The 11,678-nt window shown below is 56.4% G+C and overlaps 1 protein-coding gene across 6 annotated transcripts in view; it reads right to left on the bottom strand.

Moving 5' to 3' along the window:
- Window positions 1-7,023, bottom strand: part of Baiap2 (BAR/IMD domain containing adaptor protein 2) — a 65,976-nt gene extending 58,953 nt beyond the window's left edge. For all 6 annotated transcript variants that reach the window (XM_038325016.1, XM_038325011.1, XM_038325015.1 and 3 more), the window contains exon 1: window positions 6,881-7,023. In XM_038325016.1, the coding sequence (XP_038180944.1) occupies window positions 6,881-6,934 (54 nt within the window). In that variant the 5' untranslated portion in view covers window positions 6,935-7,023. The remainder of the gene's footprint in view (window positions 1-6,880) is intronic.
- Window positions 7,024-11,678: the final 4,655 nt, after the last annotated feature.

An 11,678-nucleotide genomic window follows, 5' to 3' on the forward strand; every position in this document is an offset into this window, starting at 1 on the left:
GCAGCTGTGGGTCACTCGGCACACTTCCCTTTGGTGACATTCCCCTGCTATGAGTGTGTGTCTCAGCCTACGAACCACTCCAAGATCATGAAGAGGAGGAGGAGGAGGCCTGGCTGCTGGCTGGAAACCAGAAAGTAACCAGCAATAGAAATGGTAGCACCTTGAAAGCTTGAAAGACAATCCCAGAGACACCCCAAAAGTGTTTTATCAGTACCCCTGAATGTTGAGGAATGAATGTTGGGGACCCTCAGATGATGACACCCCGAGCTAAAATTGCAGCTCAGAAGGGTCTGATCTCAAATGCAAGTAAGTTTTGGAGAAATCTTAACATTAAAAAATCTAATATTTACACACCCTATCCAGGTTGTGGGTTTTTTGTTTGTTTGTTTTTTGTTTTTGTTTTGTTTTGTTTTTGAGACAGGGTCTCACTCTGTAGCCTGGCTGACTCGGGACTCATTACGTAGTCCAGACTGGCCTCAAACTCACAGGAATCTCCTGCCTCGGTCTCCAAAACACTGGGATTATAGGCGTGGATCTCTGTGTTCAGCTCCCCGACCCCTCCACCCCACAGCACTGTGTGGAGTCTGGAGCATGCTAGGAAAATGATCTACCTCTGAGTTCTATACTCAGCCCCTACATAATCCTAAAGGAAAGGCTGCAGTGCCCAAGTGGTGGCCCAGGCCTGGGCAGGCAGAGGCAGGAGGTACTAGCCAGACATACAGACTGAGACACTTTCTCTCTGCCTCTCTCTGTCTCTCTCTCTCTGTCTCTCTCTGTCTCTCTCACACACACACACACACACACACAGTCACTGCAGTATATAAATCCCAAGCCAGAGGAAAGTGTTCTCGCTTGCTCAGGGGTCTCCTGTATCTAGACCAGAGGGCATTCTCTGTAGAACTTCTCACACCCTTTTCCACCAGAGGGAACGGGACTCAGGGCCTTCACCCCAGGCTAGGACATCAAGACTGGTTTCACCGGGCCCTGGAGCATCCACGGACACTAGGATTATCCTAGTGTTCATGCCACAGCCCGGGTCACACCGTTTTATGGCAGCCCACTGTGGAGCAGACAGAGAAGAGCTGAGCTAGGCCCGGAAGGCAGCCGCTACAGCAGGCAGAGAGGGGTTCTTGTCGGTGCCGGCAGCAGCTCAACTGCAGGATGCCACACAGACACAAAGCCTGGGTCTGCCCCAGGTTCTCGGGTGACTCCTTGGAAACCAACAGTGAGTGCCCCACTTCCTCACCGTCTTCATGCCACCCTGGCCACGCTGCCCCTTCCCACTCTCTAATTCTCATCTCTCTGGCAAGGGAGCAACCTCAGGGGACTCCAGGACGCAGCAGGACAAAACTTTTGCTGCTAACATTCTGACCTGCTTTGCCAGCCACACACCTGGGTCATCACCTCCAGGGAAACGGCACATGCTGGGCCCAAGCTCCTCAGGCCAAGGGCTGAAGAGCTGTCCCTGAGTGTGGGCAGATGGTAGCTCCAATGTCACCTCTTCAGAACCTAGAAATAAAATTCACTCACACCCAACTGCTGCTGGGTTCCCATCAGAACCCAGCCAGGGCCCTAGGGATATATCAGGGAGATAAGTCACCCTGGTCACAGGGCCAAAGGGGTCCTGAGTTTCCAAGACTGGGCCTTGCGAGCACACGGCACGGGCAGGAAGGATTTATGAGTGGTTCAGACTGGCCATGCCAGCCTCCCCCTGGACCTGCAGTCTGAAGCTTCCTAGCATGTGGTTCGGGGACGCAGCTGTACCCCTCGACCTCCCTGCCACCCCAGGTTGAGGCCCCTCCAGTCATCATGCAGCTGTACTTACACAATTGGGCTGGGGATGACTCAGAGGAGGGGGTGGCAGGGGGTGGAGGAAGGTGCCAATGGTCCACGCCCGTTGGTAATTATTTCAGGCGCAGGCAGGGAACACAACACAGCACCGTGTAACGCTGTGCTAAACGGGGTAAGCTGACAGTTGCCCAGGTGCTCTGAGCACAGGCCTTTCAGGGAAGTGAAGCTTCTCTACCTTGAGGCCTGAGTAGAAGACCAGGACAGGAAGGCAGCATGGGAGGCCCTGGGTATAAGCACTGGGAACTGAGACAGAGCACAGGAATCAGACCTAGTCAGCAACAATCAATTGTTCGGGTATCGGCACAATGACAGCCACTGGCAATGCTGGTCCAGGATATTTAGCACAAAGGGGACCATGAGGGGCTAAGCAGGACACCTTCCCCTGCTCCCGCAGTGACACCTAGCTGTCTAGAGCAGGGCTAACATTCACTCATCAGCGAGAAGATGGGCTGTCCCTTGGTCTCCCTGTGGCTTGCCTCCTCAAGAAACTAGGCCCTCCCCTGCAAGATCCTTTCCCTATGACAAAGGGCAGGATGCAGACCTCAGGGGCTGGCCCTTCGGAAACTGCAACTTAAGAACACAACAGCAGCAAGACTCCAGTCCCTAGCAGCACCCATCAGCACCCTCCTGTTGCTGGCAAAGACTGGGAGCGGCACCAGCCTCCAGTGTGACCTCACGGCCAGCTAGTCGGTGCGGACAGTAAGTCAACCTCCCCCCAAAAGACCAACCACTTGGCAGGCACAGGCAAGCGCTCTTGCAAGCCAGCCTGGACACAAAGATGACCATGCCCAGGTGCCACTGGAACACCACGGTTACCTCCACCAGCAAACACCAACTGCACACAACAGTAAGCTAGACACTTCATAAGCTAACACTCTGGATGGCCTACAGGACAAGGCCTGGGGACGTGGGCTGCAGAGCCGGCCAACTCAGAGGTCAGCACGGCATCACCTTGGCTGATCTGAAACAGAGACAAGATCTGAACCGCCATCCCTAAAATGCTGGCGGTGGGCAAGAACAGGTAACACATGTAGGGAGTGCTCAAACGACAGGCCCAGACAGGTCCGCTCCATGAGAGCAGACCCAGCCTCCCCACTGATAGGCCAGACCGGGAAGTGCCTATAATACACATGTGCACACAGGAAAGAACACAGCACTGGCAGTTAGTGTCTGAGAAACTCTGCTTCATGGTCACTACCCAGCTCGCCCTTCTTAAAATAAGGGAAGAGTTCCACTTCGGTGTGAGCAGAGAGCTTATGGCCCCACACTTCCATGGACCCCCAAAACACCCTTCTAGAGAAGTAGGAGGGATGTAGGAGGAATGGTGGGGGGCTCCTCCCTGCCAGACCTGACCAATCATAATACGAGTGGCCAGCTCAACTGCCCCAGGAACCTTTTGGTACCTGCTACCTTCATTGGATGGCTACATCGTGGCCAGGTCAGCTTTCTGCCAATAGCCACCATGTGAGGAAGATGACAGTCGCTGAGAACAATCCCAACCATTTGGCCCACAACTCTGGGACCACAATGCCATGAGCAGCTTCTGCCAGGCTGCATACCAAAGGAGAACGATAGCGCTGTTCTTGAAGGAGTGATTGTCACCCTCAAGGGTCATGGGGTTCCCAGGATCCAGGGCTTCTCATGGGCTATCATCCTTGAGAAAACACTAAACTCAGCCAGGCATAGAGCACGAGCCTATAATCCTAGCACCTGGAAGGTGGAGGCAGGAGAGTCAGGAATTCAAGGTCATCTTCAGCTGTGTAGTGAGGCTGAGGCAGGTCTAGCCTACCTGAAACCTCGTCTCAGAAAACCAACAAAGAACCCTCCCTGGGCTGTCGAGATGGCGCAGCAGATGAGGGTGCTCACCACCAGCTGGTAGCCAGAGCGCGGCCACAGCCCACTTGGTAGGAGAGAACACACTCCCACAAGTTGTCCTCTAACCACCACGTGGGAGCTGTGCCAGCACATGCATGCACACACACGCATGCACACACACGAGCACATGCATGCACGCACACACACGCACACACACACACACACATATATATATAAGCACACAAATAAAAATTTGGAAAGAAAAATGCCAGGCATAGCGATACACACTAATCCCAGCACTGGGGAGGCAGAGGCAGGCAGATCTCTATGAGTTCCAGGCCAGCCTGGTCTACATATGAGTTCCAGGACAGCCAGGGCTACATAGTGAGACCCTGTCTCGAAAACATCAACAAATTAGCTGACCTGACCCTCTCTTCTCATCCCACCAGGGTGTCATGAAGCTGCTAAAGAAGTCACTTCTGTATACACGGAGGGACCCAAAATGGCTCTGAGGCGTTAGCCTGACTTATTCTGAAGAGCACAGATACTCTCTCTTTCACCTGGGCAGAAGACCCTGCCTCTGGAAATCTAGGCCCAATCCAGGTACCACCCAGGGTGGACACCAGTCAGACTCCAGTTTCTGTTGCCTATTTGAGGGGGGGCAGGTCTTCTTTGCCTAGGGCTCCCCTTCTCCACAGGGCCCAAAGGCCTACGGATAAGCTCCTGGTGAAAAGCATGAAGCTGTCCTGTTTTTCTTTCCTTCATCTTTCATGAAATTCCCCGAGGACATAGCTCCCAAGGGAACTGAGCCACCAGGAAAGAGGTCAAAGACTGCGTTCTTCCAGGAGGAAAATCAAAACTGTACATTTTATTCTTGAATCCTTAATCAGCAGGGCCAAGGACAGGCATCTCCCTCTGCCAAGGCAAACACCGCTCAGAACTGCAGCCGCAGTGATGCAGGGGCCAAAGCAAACAGCGGAGCTGCATGGCGGGTGACACGGAACACAGCCACGTCCCAGCCTTCCCAAGAGGTCCTGCCAGCACAGGAACAGCCCCTAGCAGGGAGTCAGTCACCACACGTCCCAGGAGAAGACGCACGGCAGACTGGCTGGACCAGCCTGCAGCTGCATACTGGCGGCTCTGGCTCTCCCCCGACTGTGCCTCTGTGTGGGCCGGGTATCTCCTGGCCCACAAGCCAAAGCTGCCCAACCTGTACCAGCGCCACCACACACCGTGGAGTTCTGAGTAACAAAACACAGCATGAGAATGGAGAACGGGTGTCAAAGACTCAGTAGTCGGGCCCCCAGAGGGCAGGAAAGTCCTTCAGACATCTGCATCCTACCTGTGCCCAACACCTCCAAAGCTGGTGAAGATCTTGCGCCACATGTTCACCCGGAAGGAGCGCCAACCACTGCCCCAAACAGCAAACGACCCACGAGGAATCCAGCCTGAGTGCCCAGCCTGCTAGCCTGCAGCCACTGCTGGACGGCCCGCCCTGAGGGCCGAGATCCAGAGAGTTTCTCTGCCACTGCAGCAGCTCTGACTCTGGACATCCAGATGGATTCCAGCAGCATGTGGGGGAAGCCTGGAGCTGGAAGTGCAGGCTGACTGCCCAGGCGGGAGTCTTATTAAGGAGGACTGTGGGATTCTCCAGAGCAAAGCTACTCCTCACACCCTGCATATGCTCGACAGGGAAGTTCCTGTTTAATGGTTTCAGTGCAGAACCAGGAAAAATGGGGAGGTGCAGACTGTGACCAGGACTTCTCTCCCACCCCTGCAGTAAAGAGCAAACTGTAATGGAACTAATGACTAATAATTTAATAAACCTCACTCCCCTGACAGCATGTGCTTGCTTCCACAGAGCACACCACGGAGTCTTTGGATACTAAACAGAAAAACCCAAAGGCTGCTCTGAATCCCGTTTGCCGGCGGCTCGAACACAGCTTTGGAGCTCCTTCAGCCCCTCCACCCTTCAGGATTCCTCCAGACCCACGTAGCTACAACTTTAAAGCCTTTATTAAAGGATAAATTAAAAGTATAATCTGCCCCCCGGACTCCAGCTGACACCTAAAGGGCCACCCTAGAAGCTTCCATCTGCTGCCGGCAGCGGAGTGAGCACAGCTAAGGGGGTTTCACAAACCGCTGCCTAGGAAGGCGCAGCCATGGCTGGTTCATACAAACAGAAACTGTTGCCCTGGAGCAGAGCACAGTCTCATTCAGCCATGAACCAGCAACTCCATGTAAAAGCCAGGGACTGATCGCAAGCCTTCCGCTGACCCTTCAGACACAGGTTTGAAATAATGCCTGGCTTTGTAAGAGCACTGCCATGGACCGGTCAGGGCAGGGATCTCTCTCTTGAGAAAAAACAAATGTTCCTGGGAACTGCAGTGGGCCTGGTGCCATCAGGGAGCCCCGGGCTGTGTTACTGGAGGTGGGGGGCCAGGACTGTGAGAACCCACACTGAAGAAACGGGAAATGGCCCGTCCATCTGTACCCAAGGCACAGACATAACACGACAGCAGGGGGCTTGTCGAGGGGACCAGAGGAAGGCTCTGCAGTTCTCCTATGAGAAACTGTCATCTCACAGATGAGAATGTGCATGCGACTCTTAACACATATCAGAAGCAAAAGCAGGCGCGTCAGCCTCCTACACAATTAGTCTTCTCCCTCTGCGGTTACATAAGATGATGGATTATCTGTCCACCCATCCAACCTGCCCGCGCTCGACCTCCCACTTGGGGCTACGTCCATTAACAGCCGTAAAGGAGTTGTGGAAAGGGAAAGCCTGTTGAGGAGAAAGTGCCCAGAGGCTGGCATAACAGCGCCTAGGAGAGCCCTACGGTGCCACCGCGCCAAGCAAGCGCAGGGCGACGGACCGCTGCAGTCTCCAACCCCCACGCCGCCCCCGCTCCCTCTTCCCCTCACTCCGGGGTGGCAGAGCAGCCCAGGCTTCGCACCGCTCGGTCCCTCTGGCCGCCGGGGCAGACAGGCGTACCGAGGGAGCACGCGCGCGCGGGGGCCGAGCGCCGTCGGGGTGGGGGCGCCCACTCATGCTCGGGGACTGCGCGGACCGCGGCGGGCGCAAGGACCCTGGGCGGGCGCGGCCACCTGTGACCAACCGAAGATCGGCCCACCCCACCCGCAGTCCGGGAACCGGTGTCCGGCTCGGGCCTGAAGACTCAGGGGCGAACTCGGGGCCGCGCTGGAAACTCACCTTGTAGACATTTTCCGTGAGCCGGTGCATCTCCTCCGAGCGTGAAAGCGACATGGTCCTGGGTCCCGGCTACACCACAGACCAAAGAAGGGTAACAGGCGACGGTAAGGACGGCGACGGCTACAGCAGCAGGAAAAGGCGCGCAGACCAGGACCACAGAGCTCGGCGCCCGGCGGCCGCGGCTTTTATAGCCGCTCAGGCCCCACCCCATTTAGACCCCGCCCCCGGGCCCCGCCCCCGCCGCGCCCGGATCACCGCCCCCGGCTGTCCGCCCCCGCCCAACCCAGCCGCTGCTAGGCAACCGCCGGGCCCGCTCCCGGGCTGTCCTTCCCATTGGTGGGTTTCGGAGGCGGGGGCGCAGGGCGGAGAAAGAGGCGGGACTCGGAGGCCGGCTGCGGGCAGCGATTGGCCGGCCGCCGGGAGGCGGAGGCGCGGCGCGCGCCGAGGCCCTGGAGCAGCCTGAGGGGGCCGGAGCGACAGCCGGGCTGGGGGCGGGAAGCGGGGGCGGGGTGGCGCAGGAAGGAGCGAGCGCGGGGTGTAGGCGGTGCGGGGGGCACTCGGGAGGGAGGCAGCGATCGGGGCTGCAGGCCCGCGAGGGTCCCGCAGGAGTGCGCCGGTGGCTCCCGCGCTATTGCAGGTGAGTCGGCGAGGCCACCCCGGACGGTCTTCCGGAAGGGAGGACTCCCGGGGCGGGAGTGGGTGGAGACGGAGGTGGGTGCTGAATTAGAGGGAGGATCCTGAGCGCTGGAGGGCAGGCGCTGGACGGAGGTTTAGGATTCTGAGAAGAGGACCCAGGAGAGGGGCGCGTGGTGCGTGGTGCGTGGTGCGTGGAGAGAATCCTAGAGGGTTGTAGGGAATGAGGAATGGGGGCGGGAGTGGGGTGGGAAGCTCCGGGGGAGGAGCCTCCCAGCCCAGCGGCTGGCGGTACCAGGAAGGCTTGGCGGAGGAAACTGACCAGGTTGGCACACGGGGTTCCAGCACAGTTCCTTTGGAGAAATATTTACATAAATTAAGCGAGCACAGAGCAATTATTTGCTTTACATTGTAAAACAGCAGAGCTGAATGTTTCCTTTTAATTAAACATAACACTCCAGCATCTATTTCCTGGACAGCTGGTCACTCCACTCCTTCAGCAGCCCAGAGGACTCCGTGGCGCGGCTGTCAAGACAGTTCGCAGGGACTCAGACGGGTCCCCGTTCACTCTGCTACACGTGTAAGAAGCACAGGGAGGGATTTAGAAAGCACAGGACAGAGATTTGGCTTCCTGTTCTTTCAGCCACTGGCCCTAGTGTCCTCTTTTTCTTTATTGTTTGGGTCATTTTAGTCTATATCCCAGTGTATCTGTTTTCTCGGGCTCTTTCCCTTGCAAGTGGCAGAAAGCCAACTTAAATTTTATTTTTGAACTTTAATTTTTCATTGGCTTGTGCAACTGGTTGGTCACAGTTGCCCCTCCCTCCCTATATCTGTTGATCTAGACCAACATGGTATAGTGCCTGCTCCATCCTGCCACACATTGATCCCTCCCTGATCTGAAGGCCAACAGGGAGCTGGTGCAGGGGAGTAGAGGCAGCTCCTCCGTGCTTGCCCCCAGAATATCGGTGCCATAGAGGAGAATGAGAGGCGGAGGTAGGCAGGAAAAACAGGAGGTCTCTCTGGGAGAGGGAGAAGGGGCTCCCCCAGAAAAGTTCCCATGGTCTGGGCCACCCCCCCCCCACAACAACCCAAGACTCCTTCCTGGGCCTGCCTACCCACAGTCACCCTGTTTCTATCCAAGGACCACATTCGCGTGGGTGACAGACTCAAGCCAGCTGGCTTCCTGCAGCCTCAGGCCTGGACAACTTCAACCGGAGTCCACAGTGGGAAGAGGGGTGTGAGGACACTTGGGTGGAAATGAACCTGCATCCTGCCTGCAGTTCAGTGCACTATGACCGATGGCTGGCAGGGAACAGGACTACTTTGGGAGCAGGGCGGGGACAAGAGAGAGACAGTCAGGGCCTGTCTTCACGTCCAGCCTACAAGGACAAGTTTCCTTCAGCTCTCTAGTGGGTGATCCTAGCCTGAGTCTAGACTTCAGCGATGTTCCTTGAAGCCTTTCTGAGCCAGGCAGAAAGTAGTGGGGGGCACCAACGGTCAAAGTTCACATTGCTGAGTGGGTAAGCACGCTATAAACTGGGCATCCAGATCTACCAGGACACTGGCTCCAAGTGGAGTTAGGAGGCCCCTCTTTCCCTGACTTCTCTTCATCCAAAGCCCATTACAAACCTCATCTTAGACCTTTTCCCACTACATCGGTGGGTGAGGAATCTGCTTACTTTCCTAAAGGTTCCGCCGCCTGGTAGCTGGGAAATTATGGCCCGTGTGTGGACTTGCACCCACTTCTGTTCATCAGGGGTGGAGGAAACCATTGTCATCGGCTCTTCCTGCGTCTCCCCAGGAGGAATAGTGGGAAGCACCGCCTGGGGTGGCGACTGCCAGCCAGCACCCTCCCAGACCTCCCACGGTGCTCCTGCTCTTGTAGCTGAGGTGGGAATGGGGCTCACTGGTCTAAGTTCTGAGGTGGCTGGGAGCAGCTCTGGAGAGTCACTGAGAGCCCAGACCAGCGTCCATACGCTGCTGGCTTTCCTCTTTGGGGACTGTCAACCCTCCCTGAGTAGAGATTGGCGGTCCCCCAGCCATATGTAGTCTACATATAATCCATGCGTCCACTCCTCTATGCGCCACGAGTCTTGTAGTCAGTGTGCGTAACACTGAGCCCAGGGTCCAAGGCAAGACCAACTTCTGATCCTCAGTGCCGCGGGTCACCGGTTCAGGGTGGGCATCGCCGGAGACGGGCTGGGGGTGGGGAGCGCCCGTGTGTATGTCTCCACAAGCTTATTTTTAGTTGCATTATATAAGTGGCTTCATCCCGGCGTCATGTAGGAAGGGGGGGTCTCAGATTTAATTACAGGATGACAGCCTTTGCATTTCAAGCAAGCTGTTCTCCTGGCAAGGCAGGCACGGATTGGGAGCCTGTGCTCAGCAGAAGCCACCCTTGGGGAAGTGACCCCCCGGCAGGCTGTCACCCTGCCTTCATCTCCTTCATCCTCAGCCACTTTGCTGAGCTTGGCTTAGGAGGGTAGCCTTTTGTCTAAGGTCTCCAGAGATGGTGGGAGATCTGTGCCTCTTAAGGGGGAGCTCTCCACCCCTACCCCACACCACCCCCACCTGGCAGCTCTTCCTCCCCCCGAGGGAGGGATCTCCCAATCATAACTCTTCTGTTTTCATTCCCAGGCTAAAGCTTTTGTAATAGGTAACCAGAAAGTTCTAGTAGGAGAGACAGAGAGGCACAGGAGCTTGGGCTTCTGGGGCTTCCGGAAAAGCCTTCCTTTTCTTCCCCTACACTCCCATCACCCATGTTGACTTCTTCCATTCTGCTTGGCAGGTGCCTGGGCCAGGCCTGAGGGCAGAAGCATTCTTGTCAGTAGGGCTCTGGTTTCAGGACTATCTGAATGGCTGGCCAGCTTAGTGGCCAGAACTTTATCAGCAAGAATGTGCTGGAAGCTGGAGGTGGGAGTCTCACTCCTCCCAGCAGGAAGTCTGTTTCTGCTGCAATCAGTCACTTGGGTTTCATCCGGTCTTAAAGGCATAGCCTGCCACAGTGGATGGGAACAGGTTGAGACCTGACCTTGTCAGGCTGGGGGGTGGGGTGGGGTGGGTGCAGTGTGAGAAGAAGGCCTGGGTTTAAGGAGTTCATTCTAGAAACCAATCAGCTTGCAGGGGCAGAGCAGACACTACATGGCTCTGGCCAGGTCCTCTAGCCTCCCCCATCCCCCAAAGCAGACCTTAGGGTGCTGAGCAGTGTTGGGAGGAGTCAGGGAGTACAGAGCCATGTGGAGGACTCACTGTATTTTAGAGACTGGTACTGCCCTGAACAGGGTGCTCCCCCTCCCCCCCAGTTTCCCCTCCCAAGCCCAGCAAGGACAGTACAGTAGACCCCTGGCCACTGACCAGTGCTCCCCATGGTGCCTTGTTCCCCCATCGTGAGTGAAGGCAGAGAGACGGCAACCCAGGGGAGCCTGAGGAGACAGGAAGACTGAAGGTGCCCTGGAGTTCTGTTGGGTCCCGGACAGGAAGAGGACACTAGGTAGAGCCTGGAGAACTCTGAACGAACTGTGGACTTTAGTTAATGTGTCAACCCTGGCTCCTGAACTAACAACAATAGCAGGGTGAGCTCGGCCGACTTAGGATGTCTGAGGTGCTGGGCTTCGTCCCTGGGGCCTCTAAAGAAGAAAACAAAGAGGAGGCTGTGGAGTGTCTTTGCTCTGAATGAGGAAATGTAGACCAAAGGACCTTGCAGGGCCCTGGGCTACAGGTCAGAGGGTGCTGGGAGCTGGCCCTGCACAGGGCCCATCCCTGCCTCGCTAGAATTGAGGTCTGGCGAGCAGTTGGGCTCTCCTGCTCTCCCAGATGTCGATGCTTCTCTCCCTCCTCCCAGACTGCACCTCGGCTTTACTCTCCGCCTGACGTGGTTCGGACCTTGCTTCTCCTCTAGCCACCATGTGGGTCCTGCGTTCTGCTGTAGGAGGCAGATGAGCCCTGCACACCTGACTGTTGCTGGTGTCCTGTCTCCGCTCACACATATAGTGTGGCTGGAAAGAAGGGACCTGGCAGGGTATTTGCCTGGTGGGTGGAGGTGTGAGCCTGGTCTTTTGGTTTTCCAGAGTGTTACCTGACCCTGCCTCTGTCCTCTTAAACACACTAGAAAGTTCCATTCACAACTGCGACCTCCCACAGAGCCTCCCCTACAGGCAGGCCCAGG

The sequence above is a fragment of the Arvicola amphibius genome, chromosome 4 (genome assembly GCF_903992535.2).
Source record: "Arvicola amphibius chromosome 4, mArvAmp1.2, whole genome shotgun sequence".
In the NCBI taxonomy this organism is placed as follows: domain Eukaryota; kingdom Metazoa; phylum Chordata; class Mammalia; order Rodentia; family Cricetidae; genus Arvicola; species Arvicola amphibius.